Genomic DNA, 25,165 nt, shown 5'->3' with positions numbered 1-25,165 from the left:
TCAGGCTGGTACAGAGCATCTAGCTATTTCTGTGCACATGGATCATCCCATTGGTCTAACCCCCTGCAGTACTCAAAACAGTGTGGTAAAGGAGGGAATTTGCAGCTTTAACACAGAATTTCTTTGTATTTTATATATTCAGGCCAGAAACAGAATGTGGTACATTAGCATTGATTCTGTGGTTTCATATCACTTTTCTTTTTTTTTTTTTTTTTTAAAGTAGTACAGAAAGGAAGGAAAAAAGACAGAAAGGAAAATAAATCATCCCTTATATACATTCAGAGCATACATAGCAACAGTTCCTTCATCACTGGGTGCACTGTGAGTGTGTATTGATGTTAGCAGCAAAAGATTGCATATTAGAGATCTATAACACTGCTAGTGTTAACCATGCTTAAAGAAGGTAGTTCTTTTGCTTGCCTTTCACCCTCTCTTGTAGCTTAAAAGACACTTAAATAAAAAGAAAATAATATTAATCACCTATTTATAAAAGGGAGATTAGTTCTATTAAGAAGAACATTAAAAGGGGAATATTTAAAATATTTTCATTCCTTCAGTATTCCCCAAACATCTCCTGAACAAAAAACTCAAAACTGACCCCAAAAGCATGGTTTTTTTCTTCTTCCTCTTTTTTTTGGAGCCATTTCATAAGAGAGGGAATGACATATATCTGATCAGTTGGAGAACATGAAATTTGGAAGAGTGAGTTAGGGAAAATTTGTTCCTGCAGTTGCTATAAATGCAGTACAAATGTAATAAGTCTCATACATAGCCATGCAAGCAGCCTGGAGCAGGGTGAATAACTGGGTTTGCAATAGTTGGGTTGAAATGAAATACTTGCTTCTTTATTTCATTACTTCCCATGTATTTTTCATGTAAACTTTCAGAATACATGTGGGCATCCTTTGGAGTGCACCTTGTTCCTGTATTAGCAGTGACACCCCCTCTTTCCACAGGTAGATATTCAGAGGTCATCCAGATCTCCAGATATCCTCTGGAGATCATTAGGAGGTGGTCTTTCAAAGATATGACCCTTGGAAAAGATTTCTACACAAATATTTTGGTATATATTGTTTTCTGAAGTTTAATAAGTGCTGTGCTCTATGTGGAGGATCCATCCATCATCCTGCTAAAGGTGACAAGTCACTGGGGGTCATTACCTCTCTTCAGGAGAAATGGCAACAGGCAATACTGAAATCAACTCTCATTTAGGAAATCACTGCACCTTTAAAGAAAAATGTTCTGTTCAGTTTAGTTGAGCTGTCAATGCAAGATGCATGAAGCACAGAGGTGAATAAGGCAAAATTGCTCACGTCTTTGCAAACGTAGCTTGAGGTTGCTAACACCAATAAACAGCAGGAATAATTCCAGAGGGGTGCAATCACTAGTGTGTTTAAAATACAACCCACAAATATGCTAAAAATACGTAGAAATACAACCAAGGAGTGATTGTTTGTCGATATCCGTCTTGTATCAGATTTACAGGGGCAAAACCATGACTGCACTAATACATTTCCTTATAGCAACCAGGGGTCACTATAGAAATCAAGATAATTCATCTATGTACATGTGTATGTATTTTACCATATGCAGACAATATTTTAATAATCTTTATTGGGTTTGGAAGCTTCCTGGCAACTAGCTATAACCAGTCCTCCCGGTTGCAGGGCTGCATGTTTATTTGTGGTCATATAATGTAGTCCAAATACATAGAGCAAATTTTTCAATTAAATTCCCTTTTGATTTCAGAGAATGATTTAATGGGGAAAAGAGCTATATTTTGGCCTTCAGCTAGCTTGGCATAAACTCTTTCTTCTTAAAATATGATCAGGCACCCATAGAGACAAGGGGCTCCTTACCTACTCTCTGCTCTCACACTCTTAAGTTCATACACGGACACTCAAACTCTCAAGTCACTTGGGAGTTTCAGGATAGATCAGGCCCTCGTGTGTTTGAGGCACAGAAACAGAAATGTGCATTATTTTCAAGAGAGATGGCTTCTTTCAAAGCTGTGGGTGAATTTTCAGTGGTTTTGGTAAAAAAAAGCAGTTGATTTTCCTGAAATTTCCTATGAAAAACATTGCCTCTCAAGGCATAATCTCGTTGCTTTTACAGATAATATTATAGTCTCGCTGAACAGAAATTTTGTTAAGAGGCTATTACCACATTTAATATTAAAGAGGATGAGATGAACCAAATACAGGAAAATAAGTTCTGACTCCTTACAAATAGTGCTAGTCACAAAAAAATATAAAATTCACTCCCTATGTTTAAAATTAATGGCTAAAACCTGCTGTGCAGGAAAAGAAAAGGTTTATTTCATGCCTAGTCTTTGCTTTATAAGTCTGCTGTAGCCTTTTAAGAGTAGGTGGCAGTTTGATGCTATAAAAAAGAAAAAAAAGAAAAAATATCTTAGATTTCTGAAATTCTTCTCTATTAGTAATAAACTAAGGATAGAGAAACATGTACAAAACATAGAAATGATACCAAGTTCATTATCTGTAATATTTTATTAGCATGTAATGCTGTATGAAGAAAATTTCAAGATGCTCTCCTGATGTTATAAAACTACCTCATCTTCATTAGTATGAGAGGAGTTGAAAAAATCAATCTGTAGGGTGTTCACATAGTGGAATGAAAAATCCAAAATACAAGGAAAGGAAGCCTTTATTTAAGGGCAGTCAAATAAAACAGCTGTGTGATTCTACATTATTAAATCACTGCTTTATATCCATCAGTTCCATTTATCAGTCATTAGTAAGAAAGGTTTGTCTACTTTCAGCCTCTGCAGAGCTTTTAGGGTTGTTTTGTTAGTGAAGGCTGGTGGTGAAAGTGAGGGACACGAATAGGCTTGGCTAGCAGCTTACTATAGGAGCCAGATCTATGCTCTAATAACTCTGTCTTACTCTGACAGTGTTACAGCTGGGGTTTTACTCTTGAAAGACACACAGGTTTCACCACTGAGAACTGAACAGCTTTTGCTCTTCCCCATTCACCATAGCACCACAGTGCACAAAGCAAGGGTTTCTTTGCTCAAAACAAGCATAAAAGTGGGAAATGCTAGTAAAAGACCTTAAATTTAGATTTTTTTTTCACTTTGATAAGCACATTTTGGCAGTGTTTCAGTAGTTTGGATTTTGTTGCTTGTTGGCTTTTTTTCTTTTTTTAGTGAGGTTTTGCAGTATTGTTTTGATTAAAAGTACTTTTAGGGGTTACAATACAGTTTTTATGGATCTTACAGCAATTAACAAGTGATCTACTTAAAAATCCTCAGAAATCTTGTCCCATGGACACGGTACAAACTTTAGCCTTTCTGAGGCGCACTGGTTCCTTGTTGTACTTGACATCCAGTTACAGGTAGCACATTAACAAAAATACAATTCCAGTGTCATGCTTCATATCTTCAGTAACACGATGTAAGTGAATGTGTGCTAATTACAATGTGAAGCCATCTGGTTCATTTTCAGCTTTCTGTTTTACGTGGCTTCTTTACTCCTAGACTTTCATTTCAACACTCAGTATGAAGAGAAAAAGAGGTTAAGCTGTTGCATTTTGTATACAGGGAACAATTCATGTAATATACACCAGTCTGTAAAAACTGTAAATGCTATTTTTTTTTATTTTAAACAGTTTTCTTAGTTTACAAAAGATCAATAATTGGTACCTTTTTACACTCTCAGATTCCTGAATATTGACAGATCTTCAAAGGGAGTATTAGCATATGAAATCTTAAGATTGACTGTCCTGAAGATTTTTAAGACACGATAAAGCTAAAATATCAAGTCTTTGAGACAGCCCCTCTTAGCAATTTCAGCAGAGGAGCGTGTCAGAAATCACCAGCAAAGCACAGCAACCCCCCCCTGCTCCGTGCCACTGTCTGCCTGCACGCTGTTATTTGGTTGCACACTGTTTAAATCCCCACGGAAAATCACACCTCGCATTCCCTCGCTGGCTGCTGGTGACAGGAACAAGATCCGTACTCATTAATGATCACCAGGGCTCCCTCAATGTGGTTGGGTTTGTAATCAACGTAATACTCCTGGGCTGACATGGCAGCCATTTGATGCATGGTCTGTTTTTGCTTCTGCTTTCTGCGCTGTGTTACAAAGCACTGTCTTAGATGTCTTAAGCTGGCTGGAAAGCACTTCCAGGAGACGTACAACACTAAAACCACGATGAGGAAGGAAAAAATCAGCGCCATGGTCCCCGTCACCACTTTGTGAATCTGAACGGCGTTCTCTGAGTTCTCGCCGGGCATGGTCACGGTTATGGCATACGTCGTTTGGTCCCCTTCGCTGTCCTGCACGTCGTACGTGGCAGTGGCAGAGCCGTAGCTGAACATTTGGTCGCTGTTGTTTGTTACCGGGGAGAGGGTGTTAACGCTCGTGGGGTCTGCCACGTCTTCACACAAGTGAAAAGCGTACACGGCGTCCAAAACATCCTCGCCCTGTGCGTACTCAGGGGTGGCACAGAGCAGATTGCTGTCGTAGCGACCCTTGAAGTTGCTCAGCCAGGAGGCCAGGGCACAAACGTTGCGGCTGCAATCCCAGGCGTTTGCAGAAAGGCTGATGCTAGTGAGGGACTTCCAGGAGTCGAGGACTCGGGAGTCAATGTAGGTCAGCCGGTTGGAGTCCAGCTGCAGGGTTTTGAGGTGAGGTACGCTTTCAAAAACATGAGGTTCGATGTATTCGATTTCATTGCCGGAGAGATCCAGTCTTTCAAGTTGCCATATCCAGTCCAAAGTGTTTACTACGATGGTAACTTTATTCCTTCGCAAGCAGAGAGAGTGCAGAGAGATGAGCCTGGGAAAATGGGCTAAATTCACTTTCACCAAGTCATTGTGCTCAAGGTGCAGCTCAGTGAGTTTGAACAAGCCTGCAAAAGAGTTTCGAGCCAGGCTCTTTAACTGATTGTATCCTATGTCTAGAAACTTCAGGCTGCGACAGTCCTGAAAAATTCTCACTGGCACAAACTTGATGGCGTTCGACCGCATGTGCAAAGTTGTTAGTTTTCTCAGCCCGTGAAACAGGTCAGGCTCCAGAGACTGTAGGTTGTTGTATGATAAATCCACACTGCGCAAGTTTGGCATGGGTCGGAAAGTGGTGTTGGGCAGTTGGGTTATTTTGTTGGAACTCAGGGTGAGCTCTTTAACTCGCCGCAATTTTTGAAAGGCATTCCCCTCCACTGAGCAAATGTGATTGTGATCCAGATAGAGCCACGTGAGCTGCATTAACCCTGTGAACTGTCCATCATGCAGCTCTGAAAGGCTGTTGTACCGCAGAGACAAGCCCATCATGCCCGACAGGTTGCGAGGCATCTCTGTAAGATTCAGTGATTCACAGTACAAAAGCCTGCCCTCACACCGACATAGCTGTGGACACCCACTATTCACGGCTGGAAGCATTTTAGAAAAGATACCCAGCGTACACAATATCAACCCCGGGGGCTTCCTCAGCAGCCAGTTTAAACAGAGACCAATAAGAAGGAAATCCATTAGCAAGAATATTTCCAAATATGCTCGAGAATGTCCATTGAATCTTTTCAAATTCTACATCATATTTATTTAAGGGAAAAATAACCAAAACAAAGCCAGAAAATCAAAGCAGAACAGCAAACAGAACAAACACAGAGGCAAATATTTCACTTTACAGCATGCAGGAGCTGTACAGCATTAAAGTTCACAGACATTCAAAGGTAAAATGATAGTGATTTTGTTCATGTTAAATGCTGCAGCAAAGAAAAAAAAAATCTTTCTTCATGAAAGAATTTAATTAAAAAGTGTCTTACCCACCCTTTTCCAGAGAGTGACAACCTCCATTCAGTTGCTTCCTTTGTGTTTGGACTAATTATATGCAGAGCTAAAAAAGACCCCTCTGTGCTACAAATTCAGTCCCTTTCAGTTTTGTGCAAGGCTGGCAAGCTCACAATGTCTCACTTCGCTTCTGCTCAAAGAGCGAAAGGCTTGTCCAGCTAGCTTTTTAGCTGACTCCTAGGACCTGCAAGTTTCAGAACTATGTACATGAGCTTGATCTTCTCCTTCTCCCTCTGTCCTTTTTTTCTGCAGTTAACACTGTGGCAGGAAAAAAACTCCAAACTCTTTACTAACGACTCCACAGGATTTGTCAATCTGTTTAATGTCCATCATTTGCAACGACCATTGACCGGCACAACCTTTACTCCATAGAGAGGTTACCATTCATTCACTGACCGGCTAAGGGTAGCTTTATTTCCCATTCTTTGTTCGCTTTGCTTGTTAGGTGATGCTTAGAGCAGAGAGAGACAGCAAGAATCCCTTCCCTTCAGCTGAGCAGTATGTTGCTAGAGCATGCAGAGGCACCTAGTGTTCACTGAGTGTCGTAAGCTGCTCATGATTGTACGCCTGCACTGTGCATCTCAGACATGGGCAGATTGAAAAGGGGTGGGCATAAAACCAACATTGGAGCGAACCAGGAAAGTAATATATGCTCTTTGATGAAATGGAAAATACTTTAAGCCTATCTCGCCATTTCTCAAACAGGCACGCACACACAGCCGCACAAATCATCAAGAGCGAGGCAGTGCTAAGTAGGAAGCTTGAGAATTAGGAATCTTTCTTTTTTTTACCTCTTCTTTTGTTTAAAGTCTGAATTTATAAACTATTAGCTGGGAGAGGGAGAGACGTGATTTCTTGCTTTGGGAAGGAATATGTAAACCAGTATCTTTGGATTGCTTTTTCTCTCTAATTCTGATGATGCGATTTGCCTTTTGGGGTCTTGGGGTGGGGAGCCGGGGGGGGCGCGAGGGGGAATGTGTTTTTATTCTGACATTGTCTAAATAGAGCATGATTTGAAATTCTGTGCATTCTTTCTCATAGAAATGCAGCCAGAGCTCTGCAAATAGGAATGTCTGGTTTCATATAAGCTTTAATTACATTTGGTCTTTTTCCATCCTGCATATTTTGTGTGTGTTCAGCACATGCCTCTCCTAGAGGCTTTTTTTTTTTCTTCCAGTGTACGCTATGGCACAAAAAACTCTTAATTCTTGCAGCATAAAGATTACTGTGCTTTTGGAATAAGATCAACGTAGACATTACTCTGACCATGTTGATAGCATGCAGAGAAGGGGTTTAAAACCTGATTAGTTGGGAACTTCTGCAGACTGTACTGTTTTTCCTTCTGTGTATGAAAAAAAACAAAAAAAAATCCTTGCCTGATAATTTGCTGTCCTCTTTATCTATGGGAAATGCATTGACAATGAGCTCTCTCTGTAATTTTAACTGACTGAAAAATATACGGTACTTCTGTCAGGAAAACTCTGGCCATCTTTTTTTGTTATGAAATAGAGTCTAAAGCCTGTGTGCTGGTGAATGCGATCAGAGCTGACAGCTCACGATTCTGCATGAAATCCCTATGAAGAAGTTTCAATGGAAATACAAGTATTGCTGAAGATCGGTCTTATTTCAAGTCAACATTGGTTGTGAAATGCTGGAGGCAGGGCAAAACTGTTAAATTTGCTTTCATTTTCACAACCACATTAATTTTTTTTTTTTTTAATTTTCTTTTTTAAGTATCTGTTACAGGGCTGCGAAATCCTAGAGCTGTTCGTTGTGTCTGAGTGTGACTGGCTGCTGTGAGTGTGTGCTGGTAGAGATCAAGGCATGCAGTAATTTGATGCAGTAAAACTTGTTTTACAGAAGTCCTGGAAAACTTAAGCTCTCGTGCATAAAAATGTGTGAAGGAGATTCATTACAAATGTATTTGCCAAAGTCTTAAATAAATGACGGATGTATAAACCACTTTGACTGCGTTTCAGACCGGGGGAATCAATGTGCTATGCTCTCTGTTCCATTTATTCACATTTTTCTGCTAGTCACAGCCCTTGCGTTTCAGTTGTCTCAAAGCAGAAATGTGATGCTTTAATAGTATAGGAACCTTTTATATGTTTTAGCATTTGGGCAGGAAAGCTGAACGTGTTCTTCCTCTCCCAAGATCATGCTGTTTTATTTAAAGCAGGCTGTTTATGCAAGTGTCCACTGGTTGCAGTACACCTTAATTCTGTTTCTCGGTACACAAAAGCAGGAGGGAAAGCAATGACAGAACCGGGAGAAAGAGCTGAAGCAGAAGAGACTAAAAAAATCTTCTCCAAGAATATATTCCATGTCACATTACCAAATATTTTGATGCAATTAGCAGGAAAATACATTTTAAAAGGTTACTTGAACTTTGCAGATACTGAAAAAGGGTTCAAAGCACTAAGGCTGCATCCGTTAAAAGACTGCAACTCTACAAATCTTCATGGGGTAGGACTTAATGAGTAACAATCTGGGCAGAGATCTGCAACACTAGCTCTAAAATTTTCAACTATGTCTTCAGGGAAAACTGACATTTTCTGCAAGTCAGATGATGATAATGAGCATTTAGTTACCATCTAAATGCTATATATAAAGTGAAGAATTCCTCTAGTAGAGATGAAACTCCTTGATACATTATTGTGAAGAGCAGGATATTTTTTTTTTTCACTGCTTCTTCTTGCTATCACCTGGGATACAGCTTGGATCCTAACCAATCTACCTGTTCCCTCACTGGCATATAATCTATTATCATTTGGTTTCCAGAGGTAAAAATTGGAGCAGACAGTAGCAAACCTATATAGCATCAACTGGAAAACTGACAACTAGAATTAGGGACCCAAAATTAATGGCCCTAAGCACACTATATCGAAGATCTGTCAGAGGTCTATTGCACGAGATACTTTGCTCTCATTTGACCAAAATTTGTTTGCAAAAGAAGAATCCAGGCAGACTTTAATGAGAGATCCCAATATATGTTTGGGGCTGTGATGCTGAGGTAGTGTCGAGTTGTGATGGAAATCAAGAACTGTTGCACATGGATCTGAAAAGGCAAAGTTAAGTGAATCTATGTCTTAGCCCTGAAATATCTTTTGCAGATTTGGTTTTCTTCCTTATTTTTGAAATGTACTTTTTTTGCAGTAAAACTAGATATCCACTTTGAACATGATTGTAATGCAAAGCGCTTAATTTCCCCTGTTTGAGCTGTTATCACAGCCAAACTGTGAAGTTTACACATTTTCTGAAGTTTCAAAGCCTCTGGCAAATCTCTATAAATTAGCAGATTTAAATTAGCTTTATTAAATGTGCTATTATAAAACATTTTAAGAAGCGTAAACTAAGTTTATATGTGTTTAAGGGAGATTGATTAAATCGATTTAAAGTAGGTTACAGAAGAACAACATGAGTAAAGTTTTAGAAAGTTTAGTTGGGAAGCAATTTCTTGGAGTCATGGCAAGTATAATTCACAGGCAACACGCAGCAGTGATTGTCAAAATTGCTCACGTTGAAAAAGGAGAACATTTTTCAATGTATTTAGACTACACATTTTTAATATTGTGTTCAGATTAAACATAGAGAATGGTTTGGGTTGGAAGGCATCTTAAAGATCATCCAATTCTAACCCCCCTGCCAAGGCTGGGAACAATTTCCACTCGATCAGGTTGCTTAAAGCCTCATCCAGCCTGGCCTTGAACACCTCCAGGGATGGACATGTAAATGTCATGTTTTATTTAACTAGCCTCAGAATCACTTCCTATTTACCAATTCCTTGTATTGCATGACTTTACTGTTTGTACCTCAATATTTAACCTGCCTGATTTTTCAGTCTGGGGATTAAGATCAGAATCGGACCACTAATGTCTAGCTATGCATATATACATTTTTTACATATCAATCAATAAAATATGAAAAGACAAAATAGTATATTAAATACTGAGTATACTTCTTCCTTCTGGTATTTTCTAAATGGTTTCTATCAGTGTAAAAAAAGTGGAACTTTCAGTGATGATTTTAATTTCCTTTCATGAATGGACAGACTCAAACCTTGATCTTACATAGTAGTTTTTAATTTTCAAATGCATTGAACCATGAAATTTCGTATAAAGGAAACATTTAAAAACAGAAAAAGGAAGAGAAAGAGGTGACTTCAAGTGAAACAAATTAAATCCAAGATGGTTATCCCTGGCATTTGGCCGGTTGTCCTTTCTATATAGAATACAGTGTCTCAGCTGATAAGAAGTCCATCACCTATATAACATGTCTCTTTTACTAAATATAAAAATGCACTATACCACCCAAGCTTTTGACTGAAATACTTCTAGTGCTTCAAGATGTCAAGGTAATAATGATAGCTGCCTTTAAATTATTGCAGCGCAGAACAGACACATTGGATTTGTTACTGCCTTGAAATAATAGACATTCTTACGTAAATCTTATTGGTTTTGACAATGTGATAAACACTTTTTTTTTTTTTTCTCTCATTGCAGTCACTGCATTGTCATCCTCAGCCACATTCAATAGCAGGCAGTCGTGTAGAGCTCTATATGTGCAGAACTGTCAATGCAGTGTGGAAATAAGATTTTTAGGAATATATGTCAGTGGTAAAATAAAGAGTCTCTCTTTTCCGTTCATTACGGGTAGACTACTTGAATAAGCTAAAAAGTTACTGATTCTCTTAAGTAGCTGCGAAATTGCCTATGGATTACTGGATGTGCTGTCAAAGCTCTAGGCAGTGTTATCAGTTGTGAATATCCAGGTATAATGGAAAAATTACTTGTGTTACAACAAGTAAAAGCTATACTTTTGTGATCAATCAACACATTGCTGAAGATCCTGTAGCATCCTGGTTAAGCAAAGACTGGTATGTTATGGTTACTGGGTTGTTAGAACACCTAGTTTATAGGGAAAGTGGAAATTAAAACCTTGTTTTTCAATTAACTCTTACAAATTTATATCTCTAAATATGTTTTGGGAAGTCTTGGCAGAAGCATTTGTAGAGTGCAATGCTTAGCAATTGTAAAGGTTTTAGTTACTCATATTTAATTGGAAATCAATTAGTTCCACCTTCAGAAATGCTAAGCTAGACACTCTAGAAAGGTTTGTCTCAAGCATTTCTGGAGGTGCCAGTGAATGAATTGTAATTGATTTCCAATTAGCTTAAAAGCAAAGAGGGCTACAGCTTATCCATACATTTGAATGCATTTGCTTTGCCTGCTTCTACTGTTGATAGTTCTTCTGTGTAAGGATTATTTTTTTTAACAAACTATAGTGCTAACTGGTTTTTTATTTGTGTTTTAGAACTCCTTTTCACTGAAACAAAGTCTGTTCGTACATGGATGTAACTAATTCAAGGTGGCTGTTGACGCCATTGCATCTCATGTTCATTGGCTGGTTAATTTATCTTGATGAATTTACTCAGATTCATCAGGTTGGATGATGGTTCAACTATGAATACACTATAAAGTGGCAGAATAGCAGGATTGGTTAGGACTGAAAAATCTCCCCTGTAGCCAAATTGATTATGGCCCTAAACCCACTGTGTGTCCATAACATACTAGCATTTTGTGTCCTTCTCCAGAATAGCTCGGGTTGCTCAGAAAGTTGGCAAGTCTCACCTGGGAATGCAGGTATAACCATTCCAGCAAACTCCTGCTGCAGAGAAGCCACACTTGTTACAGTGGGGTAGCCTTCCTGATGCAAAAAAACCCCACTCTTCGTATCAACAAAACAAGTTTGGTGTCAATAAACACTTTTCAGACTTTCAAGGTACAGGAAATAGAGAGAATGGAGAGGAATTTATGAAATCAATTATTGAAAGCTAGGATGAACAAGTTGAAAGCTGTTCCTGGCAGTCTCCTGGAAAGTCTTTTTACAAAAGGATGAACTGCTCTTGGAAAATTTTCCCAGAGCAGAAAATCTGTTCTTCTCAGTATTAGGCAATCAGTTGTTTTTAATCCGTTTCTCTTGCTCCTTTCCAAATGTATTTTAAAGCACAATCAGAAAAGATAACAAACCTTCTGCTGCCCTTTGTAGATGCATTATTGCAAGAAATATAGGTTGATGGTAAAGTCAGTGCTAAACTAGAATTTTGAAATAAAGTAAAGATTTTTATTAAGCTCTCTTCCATGACAGAGGGTACCATTTGAGTTGATGCCAAAGAGGGTTTTTCAAGGAAACTCTGCTTTTGGATAATGTTACTCAGAAATTATATAATATGAAATATTCTTAGGTCTGACTCCTGGAATTACTTAGGACCTGAACAATATAAGATAGATTACGTAGTCATGGAAATAGATGTTGGACTGTAGCAGAGAGCCTATAGCAAATAGGTGATCAGGTCTAGCGCGGACTGTTTTATTTTGACAGATAGAGCAGGCAGGATTTTTAGGTTTTCATCCTTCTGCTCTGAAGGGAAAACTCAGGATAAAATGCGTTGGAATTATGATTGGTTGTGTGTTGCATCTTATTGTGAGATCAGAGGGAATCTGAATTATTAGCACATACACCAAATAATGCAGTAACCAAGTTGAAGACTCATATTTCAAAGAGAAGTCATTGTGATTTTTGCAAACTTAAAGACGATGGTTTGTTGACTACCTGAAATATTTATGGCTTCATTACATGTTATTTTCAACTGATGTAATGTCTGAGAGAAATAATCAGAGGTTAGGAGTGTCAGAGGACATATTTAAAAGCATAACAAAAGTTAGTCATACCTTCTATAAAAAGAAAATAACCTGACCTTTTTTTTTTTTTTAAACAACTTAAAAATACTGAGACAATACTAAACAGTTTCTTATGGTGGGGATGGTTTGTGTGGTGTATGTGTGATTTTAGAAACCCAGCTGTGCTCAACAGCTGATTTTGTGAGGTTTGAAATGTGCCATGCTGTCTTTTCTTTGGTTTTATTTCAATGTATTTATGCGTCCGTGCTAAATACTTTTCATGTCTGTTAAAGAAGAAACACACAATGTAATCAAAACTTTGTGTTGCTCCTGTACTCTGAATAAATGTATAGAAAGACATACTCCATTCTAATAACATATGTGAAGATCCTTAATTTACTTGCAAAGCTATAGAAAGCATGTGAACCACATTCTCAACATACATATAATAGTATTAAAGTAAATTACCCTTACATTATATATCTTTTTAAAGATGAAACAGCATATTGGGTGGGTGGGGGGATAGTAAAAAAGCTTTCAGGTTTACTTCAGATGTGTTTCAGAATCATATTTTCTCTCCTCCTGCTGTAATTTTGAATCTTTAATATTCATGTAAAATGGAGAGCTTATTGTTTCTTAGGACTCAATTTATATTTTAAATGACTGGAAAGATGCATAATCAGCTCCAAAAGACAGGAAAAGATCAGCTTGTTTTTCAAGATATAGGATATTTTGTGGTGTGTTTTGAAATCTAGAGACCATTTTTAAAGAACACTTGGCTTACTTCTGCTCTGTTTTTTTTTTGTAGTGCAAATTAATTATAATTTGACAAGAGAGTGCCTGATTTTCTTCTTCAGATTTGGTGTTGAGCCAGGCTTTGTTAGTTAGAGCCTCTAAATCAAAATCAAAGGTCAGTATTTGTGAAATGCCTGTGCCTCAAGATATATTGTAGTTCTTTCCCCATTATTCAGATATTTTTCTCTATGAAAAGATGTTTAGGTATTTAAATGGATGCTATATGTTGCAGGCATGGCTGTGGAAGAAAAAACCATTTTTCATTACTACATTGGTAATGTTCCTAACAGCAGTCCTCAAAATGTGGGCAATCACTGGTGAAAAAACTCTTGAGTGATGCACCACTTTGGTGTGGTCTGTGAAGACTGGCTGAGGGTTCATGATTCGTGGTATGTTGTACCCAGTGATTCCTCTTCTCCGCTAAGCCCTGTGCATGATGGGCAGAGGAGCTCTTCCCAAATGTCCTCCAGCATCATCCTTCAGCCCCCAGGACCTGTAGTGGCATTGCCATGTACATTACTCAACGGGGGCACATTTGAGGAATTGACCGGTAGGGGACAAAAGGTGACGAGACAAGCTATGATAGTGATTGCCAAATATACCCAGATATCAGAAGGGGAGAGAGAATGGCAAGTAGGCAACATTTTTGTACTTAAAAACTGGAACTCAGAGTTGCTGAGCAGAGAGGCATTAAAGATATGAAGCCTTAAGAAAAAAAAAATTAAAGAATTGATAAGCAGCACTACGCGTCCTGATCCTCACTCAGCTTCTTCTAATTAATTGTATGTATTTTTATTTTTTTCTTTTTCCATGTCCTTGTTCTCCATACAGCTAGGAGTATTTTTGGTTTTGTTTCCATCTCTTGTTTCAGGGATTGCCTCTTCCTGTGTCCCTGTGTAATGCCCAGCAAGAACTGACTATCGCGGTGTCCTAATGGATCTGATAATAATTAATACAGCTTGGGTGTTCAAGGCAATAACTCTTGGTCAAGAAGTAATGAATTACAATTATACCAACTGGGGTTTGGTCATGTTGTCTTTCTGCAGCCTGTTTTGTTATCTGAGCTTGAACCATGTCCTGACATTGGGTCTGCAGAAGTCATGTCTAGCTGTTTTCATGACTGTACAGGCCGTGAAGACAATGAGCACTAGAACACATTGAAAATGGTGTTAGAAGAAGCTTCCCTAGGGCCAGAGGGATGAAGTTGGAAGGTGTTTGTTTCTTTACCTTTTGCACAAAGCAGATCATATTGACAGCAGAAACAAGAGCATTCATCACAAAAAACCTCCTTTTGATACGTGCAGCTTTTTCTTGGTCCTCAGGCTGCCAGACCACGGAGGCTTTTGGATGGATCTGCAGCCCTGCAAAGTAATGCTGACCTTGGGATACTTCCCTGAAACACATTCAGCTCTGAGTCTTTTGAGAAGTGTTCTCTGACTTTCTGTATTTGTTGGCACCGTTATAGCCATTAAATACTGATTAGATTTAAGAAATCCAAGAGGCCAAATAATGCTATCATCTGTTCCCTACCTATCTTAATAATATTGCCAGTAATATTCCAATATATCAGTTCTAGAATAATCTATACCTAACCTGATGTATGAAAAATAGGGATAGTACGCTTTTTTGTTTCAGAGGCAGAAAAAAACAGTTTATTTATTGACTGGGTTTTACCATATTGCCAAGAGATGAGGGTAAAAAGTGAATTAGCTACTTTCAAGGACTGTTAGAGATATACATCATTTTTCATAATGTTTGATGAATTGCTTAGAGTACTTGTTTCACTTAAAACTGCAATTAAAGATTGCCCTCTAGTCAAAAGAAAAATGTGACAAAAATGTAACTTGAAACTGGGCAGAAACATTTTCTAAAGCCCTCTGGGATTAATTCCAGTAATTATTCAATCTGACGTTTTCCAGAGAAATAACCCTTTATGTATGAACTCCATTACTCATAATAACATAGTTCACATGTCAGATACTTCTGTCCAGTCACTTCATACTCTACATTTAGTAAGAGCCTAATAAACAACTTCACTAAATATGAGAAAATATTAAGCTGTTTTCAAAAAATACCAGTGCATATGTACGGTTTTTAACTAGATGCTGCTCTCATGAGTTTGGATATGTTGTGCACAAGTCTACAAATACATTGAATCTCTAGGCTGTACCTGTCATCCACATCATGTATCCTGCTAATTTTGTATAATTTCATTCAGATCATATTAAGGACATTCTTTCTTTCTTTTCTTCTCTGAACTGCCCTGGAGAAGTCTGCTTTGTTTGTCTGTCCAGTTCTAAACATGTACATTATTAATCGTGTTATTAACAAAACTGGTCTTTTGCAAGACCTGTGTGTAGGAAATAAAAATTCTGGTTTAGTTCATCTACAAACATGCATGAATATTTTTTTCTTGTGTGTGAACTTATTAGATATTACTGGAACTGCTCAGTGAATACTGAGCAACTGTCTTTGATGATAAGCAACTCTAAGATTATTTTTGTTATATTTGTCAGTTTTTCATTGACTGAAGATATTCCATAACACTATATTGTGTTTAAAAGTGCTTGTTTAAAAATGCAGTGGTGATTAGATGCTCGTATTTGAAGAATTTACCATTCTCTCCTTTTCAGTTCTGCCATTGTATTGTGCTTTTGAAGCTGGGAAGTGGAATTATCTGTGTTCTGATGAGAAGTGATAACATAATCTTTTGCTGAATGTGGATCGAAGACATAGGCAAATGAGATTGTTTTAATACAGCCTGCCCGTGCATCTTCTTACTTTTCAAAAGCTAAAAGTGGAGAATAATTCCTTGTCTTTGGAGATTTCCTTTGTATCTTTTTTTTTTTTTAAAAAAGAAGAAAAATTCTGGAGTAATACAGGATTTACCCATACTGTTATTGTGACTAGTGCTTTCCATTCAGGATTTTTGCATGTCAGTTGTCATTCTTTGCACACTCCAGTAGATGGCAACTCCAGTCTTCTTGACATTTAATCTCCATTCAAGCTAGAAATACTTCCTGCACCCTCCCTAACCCGCATGTTGTCTATATAAACGGCTAAGAGTTTCACAGAAACGTGATTTAATTTTACGTTTATTGAAATCATCACGTAGTATCTGATCTGAACTCAAAGAGTACCGAAAAGGAAAAAAAAAAAGAAGCCTGTAAGCACCAATCCTTCTGGATCATAAAGCACACACTGATTCCCCCATAACTTCTAAAAACGTTTTAGGAGTTTTCATAAAAAGGATTATACCCAAAACTTCCTTTTTATGTGAAATAAATGAATGGGTTGGCTGCAAATACAGAATAGTGGCTTTAAATTTGATGGTTTGACTATAAAGTGTGTAGCCCATACCTCCCCGTCATTAAAGTATTTATTTTTGCTATGCGCAGTAAGTACTTGACCAGTCTTTTAAAAATTGCAAATAATATTTTTCTGTGAATTTGAGAGTGAGGTACCTAGACGCGGCTTGTCTTGGCTGAGGGCAAGACTAGAACCAGGGGTTTACTGCATTGTATTAGGAGTGAAAATATTCTCAGATCTTCCCTTGTTGCTCACAGCGCTGCTATATTCACCCTATCTTCTTTGTGCTTCGTCAGTGCAGAGGAGTCTATTCCTCCGTTTTCCTCCCCTGACTTTCCCAACTTAAAGACTTGCTTGCAGAGTTTGAAGACATAAAACAAAGCATCTCTCTGTGAATGAATGCCAGACATCAACAACAGGCACAAAAGATTGTGATTGCTCTGCCTGGGAGGGAGACTAATGTTCATAACAGTCACACAAAGGATCCTTTCTCTATCTCTCTGTATCAAGACTTTAGTTTAATTTTCAAATCACTTCCACTGTGTCTAGCAAGGTTTTATTTTGTGGTTGATGGTTAAAAAGGGGCTGAATGAGGAATAGTCGGTGGGTTTTTTATATTAAATACAGCTCTAACTTCAGAAGAATGCATGCTACTTATCAGGTTTTATTGTTATTGTTTACATACTAAATCCGTAGAGAGTTTTCAGTAATTGCACAAGAAGCTTTCAAACTGCCACAGTCTGTAACATCAGTGATGCCATTTGCTACTAGGTCTTGTGGTCACAGACAGATACAAAGATTTATTGTTTAAACTAAACTGCAAAAAATTCAAAAGGAGAGCAATGTTTAAGGCCAGATTTAGATGTTCACGCTTTTATTGGTTTAGTAAAAACCTTGGTTTTCAACCCAGATTTGATTAGTCTGTGGACATTTTTACTTCATAGAAACAGTGTTAAAGTAAATTATGCTCATATAGGACAAGCAGAATATTGGTCCATTTAAGCCTGACTGATTTTTATGTAACAAATTAGCGAGCAAGGTAATTAAATCTCTTTTGGATGCCTGTTTCATCTCTGGAAAGAATCCCAAGAAGCTCAGAAAACTGACTTTCGGGTTATAGACAGGTCCTGGGTCTATTGCAGCTAAGTGGCTTGTTTCTCATTATCGCATTTAGTGCTACAGAAACTACTCCACCAGAGTCTTTATTAAAACTTGCTTAAGGCTAGCATTTTCCCTTGGGTCAATAATGACTTTAGAAGAATGGATGTAGAAGCTAGATTTGTTCTAGCTACTGGAATGAATTATGTCTCATTGGGGCCCCCGGGCTAGTATTTCAAATTCGCCACCAGGCACTTCATCAAAAATTCTATTCCAGTATTGAAAAGACCTTGTGCTCCTATTAGTAACTGCGGAGCATATATCTGAAGATCTTCCCCGCCACCCAAATTGTATGGCTATATGTTTTTTCTCTGCTAAGGACCCATTGAATAGCCACACATGTCAGAGAAGAATGTGGTTTGGAACTGTATCCTGAAGATCTCATGTGTCAGGGAGACGGCTACTGGTTATTTCCAATTAAATATGAAGCACAAACAAAGCATCCAACTAGCTAGCTTCTGTGGTATTCCTACTGGCAAAAGCCATTAAGATCCTGCAGATCATTTCCTGGTGTGAGCACATTATTTATGAGAGAAGCAGAGCATGGAAATACGATTTCCTCCTGCAAGTCCGTGTTCATAAGTAATCTAATCAAGATCAGCATTGCTTCTCCTGTGACTGTATCGTAGGAACATAGAATGGTTTGTGTTGGAAGAGACTTTAATGGTCATCCAGTCCAATGCCCCTGCAGTGAGCAGGGACATATTGTACTCGATCAGGTTGCTCAGAGCCCTGGCCAACGAGACCTTAAACATTTCCATACATGGAGCATCTACCACCTCTCTAGGCAGCCTGTTCCAGTATTTCTTCACCTTCATCATAAAAATTATCTTCCTTAAAATGTCTATCCTACTCATATGAGCAAGTATTGCTGAAAAAAAACTGGTTTCCTCAATAAATAAAAACAACTGGTTTGGATTTTTTTCTAGTTTGGAAAATCTGCTCGTGTTGATGGTAAGATAAAATATTAATTTAGAAAAGGCTTTGGATTTATGGTCCAAAACCAAATTCCTAGCTTTCCCATTACCAATCTGATTTTTAAAAATCTGATTCGCGTTGTTTGAAGTAGTAGTAGTATAGAAGCATTTATTCTTTTTCAGTGTTTTTACAGACTGAAGTATCTGTTGAAAAGCAGAGGTGTTTGGTATTAAAGGAGATTGGCAGTGGATAATAGGCAGACAGGTGTTTGGCTTTTCTTTGTGCTTGTCAAGGACAAAGTCTTCTGGCACGTTACTTGAAGAGCTCATAAGCACATTCACACTCTCATCTTATATTTCTTGCTGACTGGATTTTCCCCGAGTGCTATGTTCAGAGATTTCGAATGCAACATTACCTAAGAATTGCCATTAAAATCTGAATGAAATGGTGAGTGTTACGATGGATGTTGCACTTCAACTGTTACGTCTGTAGCCCAATATTAAATAGAAATAATTATTTTTAGATATACAGTGAAATTTCTCCTATAACCATTTCCATGGTTTATTTCTATCCTAGTAACTGCAGGAATTGAAAAAAAATTCTTCTTTTGCTATATAGCATACACTACACTCCTTACTTTTCATTCCAAAGTAGATTTTCCAGATGTTTCTCTACGAAACAGAATACGTTTGTTTAGCAACTACAGCAGACTATAAAAATATAGTTGCCTTCTTGCAATGTGTTTACTCTATTGGAATTTTAGAAAATACCATTTTAGACAACATCATGTCAAAGCTAATTGAGTAATCGGTCAAAAATCATGGAATGTGGATGTCTGTAGTACCTTGAAATTGCCCTGACAGTATTTTGGAGCCTCTACATAAATAATCATTTATTATTTGGAGGTTTCTATATAACCTAGTCTTCCTAAAGAAGTGTAAACCTCTATGAATAGAAGTTAAAAAGCCCCTCTGCTCTGTTTAATGTTATTCCTTCTATTTGTTATAGCTGGGCAAGTCATTGCCACATAAACCTCCTTAGTACATAAAAGTGCAGTTGATTTAAGATATCACCTAGTCCTTTTTCTTTTTGCTCCAAGGTTGTATTAGTTTTGTCATTCCTGACAAATAGGTTCCTCCTGTAAGCTCCAGAACTGAAGACTTCTCAAGGAATCTGTTCCAGCACTGCATTTCTCGAATTCTGAGAATTAACAAGCCCATCATGTTCAAGCTTTTACTGCTGGTGGAGTTTTTTACTTATCTTTTTAACTGCTTTTTGATCTTTTTTGGATCCATTCTAAGTGGTCCACACTTTCTTGAAATATGGTGCCAAAACAATCCCATGTTGTTCCAGCCAAGACCTTGCTAGTTCTGAGTACAGCACCTCCCTGCCTGCAGTTGGATATTTCTGCCTGAAAATAACGCTTGCATTTTCCATAACTGGGTGTCACTTATGACTTCTCTTCAGTCTGTGATGCATAGAAACCCCTGGAACATCCTCTGCAGGTTTTCTACATAGTTACTACTTGTTCTGTGTTTTATAGCTAGTTGTTCCTGACTGGGCAAATGTTTTACATGTGACTGTTGGATAATTATTTTTATTTTTTTTTTTTCTTTTTTGAGGACACAAGTGAAATTTATCAGAATAATTTTGCATTTTTATTCTGCCCTTCAGAGAACTTGCAGTGCTTCTTACCTTGGTGTCACTTCCAAATTTAATAAGCATTTTCTGTGTTCTATCAGTGAGGTCATTAATGACAATATGAAATGTTGATGGAACCAGAGAAGGCTTTTCTGTGCCATTTTTAAGTGAGTCAAATTATTGCTTTTAGGTAGCAAACTCATTATACGGCGTGAACAATTATATTAACACAACTGTAATGTAAGGAAGTACGCACACCTAATAGTGATGATGGAAAAACAACTCACCTGTGTTAAGAGTTCCTTTTCTCCTCTCAGTTTTTGTCTGAGCTGAAGTTATGTGTCTTTGCTTTGTTACTATACAAAGCTCACTGGCAGGACACAGGAAGAACAAAACAGTTTTGCTCCTTCACGCTCGGGCTGAGCTGGGCATTTAAAGTCCTGTAATGAGAAAGCAAGGTAACATTCATAAGCAATATAAGACATAGTTTGTTCAGCTGTGCGTACAGAAGTTCTGTAGAGGAGGAGTAAATTCTATAATGTAAAGAAGGAAACATACAAGGAGCATAAAAAAGGGATTTTCTTCCTATTTGTTTTTGATCATGTATGCTTACACGACTACAGCCCCCATCTTCATCATTTCAATTGTATGAGCCATTCATATAAAGCTCTATGATGCTAAGCATTCATTTAAATGCACAAATTGCTTTGTGCTGAATGATGTGTTTTATTAACTTTACTTTAATATGAAATAAGATTCTAAAAAATATTTTCAGTGTTCTGTTATGGAAATAGACACATCTCATTTCTAGCTGTAAAGTCTGTGAGAAGACATACTGCGCTCATATGTCCTGTCTCTATGAGCTCGACATAACATTTGAATTCCTGATTATCTGCATTATGTGTAAAAATTCACAGAGCTGGACAAAATGTCCCTGAGGACTCTGAAAGGCATTAACTATCCCAGTTAGTCAGTGACCATCAAATATGCAGAATATATTTGACTAGGAGACTTTCTTCACATCTTTGATTTGCTGAGTTGAAATAAAGCTTCTGTCTCTTTATTTTTGTATTATTCTCCTGGGAATATACCAAAAGAGGGGTTTTTTTGTTTGTTGAGATGGTTATTTACAACACACACTACCCCCCCACCCCCCCTCGCTCACAATAAATGACAGGCTAATATGATTTTTTTTGTTGTCTAAACAGCATTTCCATGAAACTTTGGCTGATATGGAATAATATAATATTACTTTCAATTTATTTGACACCTGTCCCATACCTTAGAAACTGCTAGCTATCTAAAGTACATCTGCAGCTTTCAGTACGATAGTATTTTTGCACTTTCAATGTTTTTCTCTATGCCATTTATCTTCAGAATACCTGTGTGAAATATTCCTGCTTATAAATAGACAGAGAAGAGAGAGAGAGGCTAAACTAACATGACAAACACCACGCAGGAATCCTGTGCTGAAGCAGAGAATTTGTGCTTCAGAAGTCATAAACTGGCACCCTGGGCTTCCAACCCTTTTCTTCTTTAGCTTGTTGCATAAAACACATCATTCTCAGCACATCCCCATGTAGTGATTTGGTTTTCATCCCTACAAGGTCATAATACCTTAATGAGGCATGTAAAGAAAAAAGAACAGCTTGTCCAGACCTGGCTTGTTCTTTTGTATTCCTCATTCTTTTATTTTTATCTCGGGTTTTGTTTCGATGTAACCTTACTTTCAGAGGAGGTGGACTGTCACTGGCTGTTTCCCTGACCGTCCCAGCACCCAGGCACTCACATGCCCCATCTCATCAGCTCTTGGTAGTCCAGATAAGTCATACTGGCTTCTAAGCATATATTTCCACCATGGGGTCTCTAAAGGGCTGGCAGCAGGTGGACTCAGAGCTATTCTGCTCAATCCTTTTGACTTGAGAGGCTTAAAATCTCTACAGAACTATTTTGCTGAATCATGTTACAGTCTTTAAATGCTCTATATAATGTGAAATTTCCCCCAGTGCAGCATCAAATCTCATGTCCCTTGTTAAATGCTTAGGGTTCTTTTTTTCCCAGTGTGGTGAAATCTATCATCTCTGTTACTCACTGTGTTTTTCTTCTCGTTTAATCTTGCTGATGCTCCTTCCTGTAGGGCCTGAGACGTTCCTGCTGCTTTGGTTTTGGGCTTTGCAGTGGGCGAATGCCACGTGCCAGTGCTCAAACAGGTCTGAGATGGTACTTTTTCTGCACCCAAGCACCACCTATGCATGAGCATTGGCAACAACAATACCAAAGGCAGATACTAAAGGCAATTTCAATGGCTTTGGAAACTGCATATCCCTAGAAACAGGTAATGCGGAGTATCTGCATATCCTTGGTAACAGATAATGCAGAGTGTGTCTCAAGTTGGAGTGTGTCTTGCTTGACTGGCCTAGGAAACAGGGGTAGACCTTCTTGAATATTTTTAGGTGCACCTTGTCATCTTGTGTACATTTACTGTCACAAATTGCAGATAAAGGAGCGAATCTCTGCACTGGATTTTGTTTGCGTGCACCTACCTATGTCTCAGACGTGGGGAAAGCATTGCTGAAAGGAGTCAGGCCACTAATTCCTCTGAAATGGCCATTTTTAACATAGACATTAACTTGCATTTTGGTCATAAGCTTTTTTCTTTATGGGTTACATGTTCCCACTCTAAGCTCCCTCAAATACATCCAGTATTTTTGTTCCTAAATCAGACAACACTAGTTATGCACAAAATAGAATCTCAGAGTGTGAACTGGACAAAATGTGCATGAACTGGCAATTTTTGAAGCAGGAACCGCCGACAGCACTTAAAACCCTTTCTTCTCTCCCATGAATCTCAGACATTCGTATGACTAGAACAAGCCCAAACTGGTCAAGGTTCCTTGGTTCTTTGTGAGGAGTTGTTTTAAAGCACAGCTCATAAATGAAGAGTCAGAAATTACAGCCGGCTTTGAAAGGCAGGAGGATAGAGGCTGCAAATTTGAGGTCGAGCTTGTGAGAAAGTAGAGGCAGAATTGATTCAGAAGGATTTAAAGCAGAAAGTTATTGATATGGAGAAGTACAATATTGGATAAAGGCAGTAAAAAGCCCATAAACTTGGGTGAGAAAGTTGCAGAAATTTGGTAGGACTGGCAGAAATGCTTTAATATTGAAGACAAAAGGTATACAAATATACATGTTTGTGATCTAGTGTTTGTAACGTTAGGAGAAATAGATGTCCAATACGACTGATTTATGAACAAGTGCTTGTACCTCGAGATCTGCTGAAGCCATTCTGCAGTCTGTTATAGATCTACAAAGACTATATTCATTGGGTTTACTCGCAGCAGAGAGGAAAATAGAGCATATGGGTGATAGAATTTGACTTGAGTAGCATATGGAAAAAACAGTGTAATGCCATTTTACTGGTATTTTGCTATGTTGCCTAATATTTTGGGATAGTTGGGTATGCAATTAAAATTTAAGTCTATGAAGATAAAGATACTCAGTAACTTGGAATAAGAAAAAGAAGAAGAGGGTAGGAATAGCGAGGAAGTCTAATAGCGGAAATTTAAAATGGCATTTAGATGAAATTCATGTCTCTTTGTAAATGCGGCAGTGTTTAATGTGATTTTAATCAGTGTAATATGCTAGCCTTCTATCAGCATAAAACCAAAATTTGTTCACAGTGTGGGCTGCATCAGGTTCTTGAGGGTTGTGGGGGATATCCCTTTATAACAAGCACTTGATTTAAGTGGGACAAATGAGTTAAGTATGGGTCTCTGTCTGTAGACACGGAAAGCCAGGTTAAAAGTCCATTTCTGTTCCTCATATAAAAACATTACAGAGCTGATTCAGAGCTTCTCTGTGAGTGCCCCAGAGCCTAGGAGAAATTCATACAAGCAGAAAAGGTCATATAATACCCTAAAGAAGTTGCTCTAAATTGTGTAATCTGTAGGGTGAATAAAGAAGATACAGGGAGGTTTTGTTGCTTGGGTTTTTTTTTTTCCCCCTCCAGAAATTTACCCTACTTTTCTGCTTTGAACAGATGTCTTAAAAAAGTGCATTGGAAATTTTCAAGGAAGTCCCATGCACTTGAATATTATTATGTTTCTTAAGTGTGATAATGATTTCGGAGGTGACTGAAGCTATTATTTTGGTTTGCAACATTTTGTGTTTCAATTCTTTTTGTTATGTTTGCATAGATACAAATAGCTGTATTACTAATCACTGTACTAAATTATTGAAAAAAAATGTTGAATTTAAATATTTCCCTTGGCTTGTGAATATATATATTTTTTTCCTTCCCACTTTTAATTAATACTCATGTCTATATATGAAGTCAGTCATACCAGCTATTGAACAATGTACAAGCCTGGTATTCCAAGTAAGTCTTTGTCTTCACCTTGTATACCAGGAGAGACTGAAGGCTGAACAGTCAATTGATCCAAAACTTTGGGGCGATGCTGAATTCAAGAAATGGAAGCAACAAGGTAGAAGCGAGGTTTTAACTAAGAGACAGGGTGGTTTAGCAAACCAGGAGGTGTCTCCATTGAAGCCTCATGAGCTCTTTAGGTCCAGAAACTTTCATGAGTGAAAGAGAAGGACTTGGATGAATGAGGAGGAATAAGAAAGCGTACTGAACCATGGTAGCATCTCAGCTCAGGGAACTAACACACACCATTGTGGAACAGAAGGAAATTCTTGAGTAGGTTTTCTGCAGAATATTGAGTGTCTAACAGACAAAACCTGGCTTCTTTAGTGGTTGTATGGAAAAAGGGAAGTGAACTTATTACAAGGACCATGCAGATGTTTTCTATTCTGCTGAAAGACAGAATATAAACCCTGGCTAGATGGTCCA

General features: G+C 38.0%; 2 protein-coding genes across 3 annotated transcripts in view; one reads left to right on the top strand and one right to left on the bottom strand.

Annotated features, from left to right (window-relative positions):
* CTNNA2 (catenin alpha 2) overlaps positions 1-25,165 on the top strand; it is a 504,365-nt gene that overhangs the window by 340,068 nt on the left and 139,132 nt on the right. The window lies entirely within an intron of this gene.
* LRRTM1 (leucine rich repeat transmembrane neuronal 1) lies at positions 3,193-6,336 on the bottom strand. The gene is made up of 2 exons (XM_069856549.1): positions 5,792-6,336; positions 3,193-5,548 (listed from the first exon to the last, which is right to left on the bottom strand). The coding sequence occupies exons 1-2, from the start codon at positions 5,816-5,818 to the stop codon at positions 3,929-3,931; spliced, it is 1,647 nt and encodes a 548-aa protein (XP_069712650.1). The 5' UTR covers positions 5,819-6,336; the 3' UTR covers positions 3,193-3,928.

Source organism: Phaenicophaeus curvirostris, chromosome 4, assembly GCF_032191515.1.
Source record: "Phaenicophaeus curvirostris isolate KB17595 chromosome 4, BPBGC_Pcur_1.0, whole genome shotgun sequence".
In the NCBI taxonomy this organism is placed as follows: Eukaryota; Metazoa; Chordata; class Aves; order Cuculiformes; family Cuculidae; genus Phaenicophaeus; species Phaenicophaeus curvirostris.
Note: the sequence above shows the minus strand (reverse complement) of the source record. Positions and strands in the feature narration are given on the sequence as shown.

What these genes read in the sequence shown, in the direction of transcription:
- LRRTM1 (XM_069856549.1), bottom strand. Translation starts at nt 5,818, where the DNA reads ATGGAGGTTGTCACTCTCTGGAAAAGG. An exon ending in TTGTCACTCTCTGGAAAAGG is followed by an intron (nt 5,549 to 5,791) that starts GTGGGTAAGACA and finishes AATATGATGTAG; the next exon opens with AATTTGAAAAGATTCAATGG.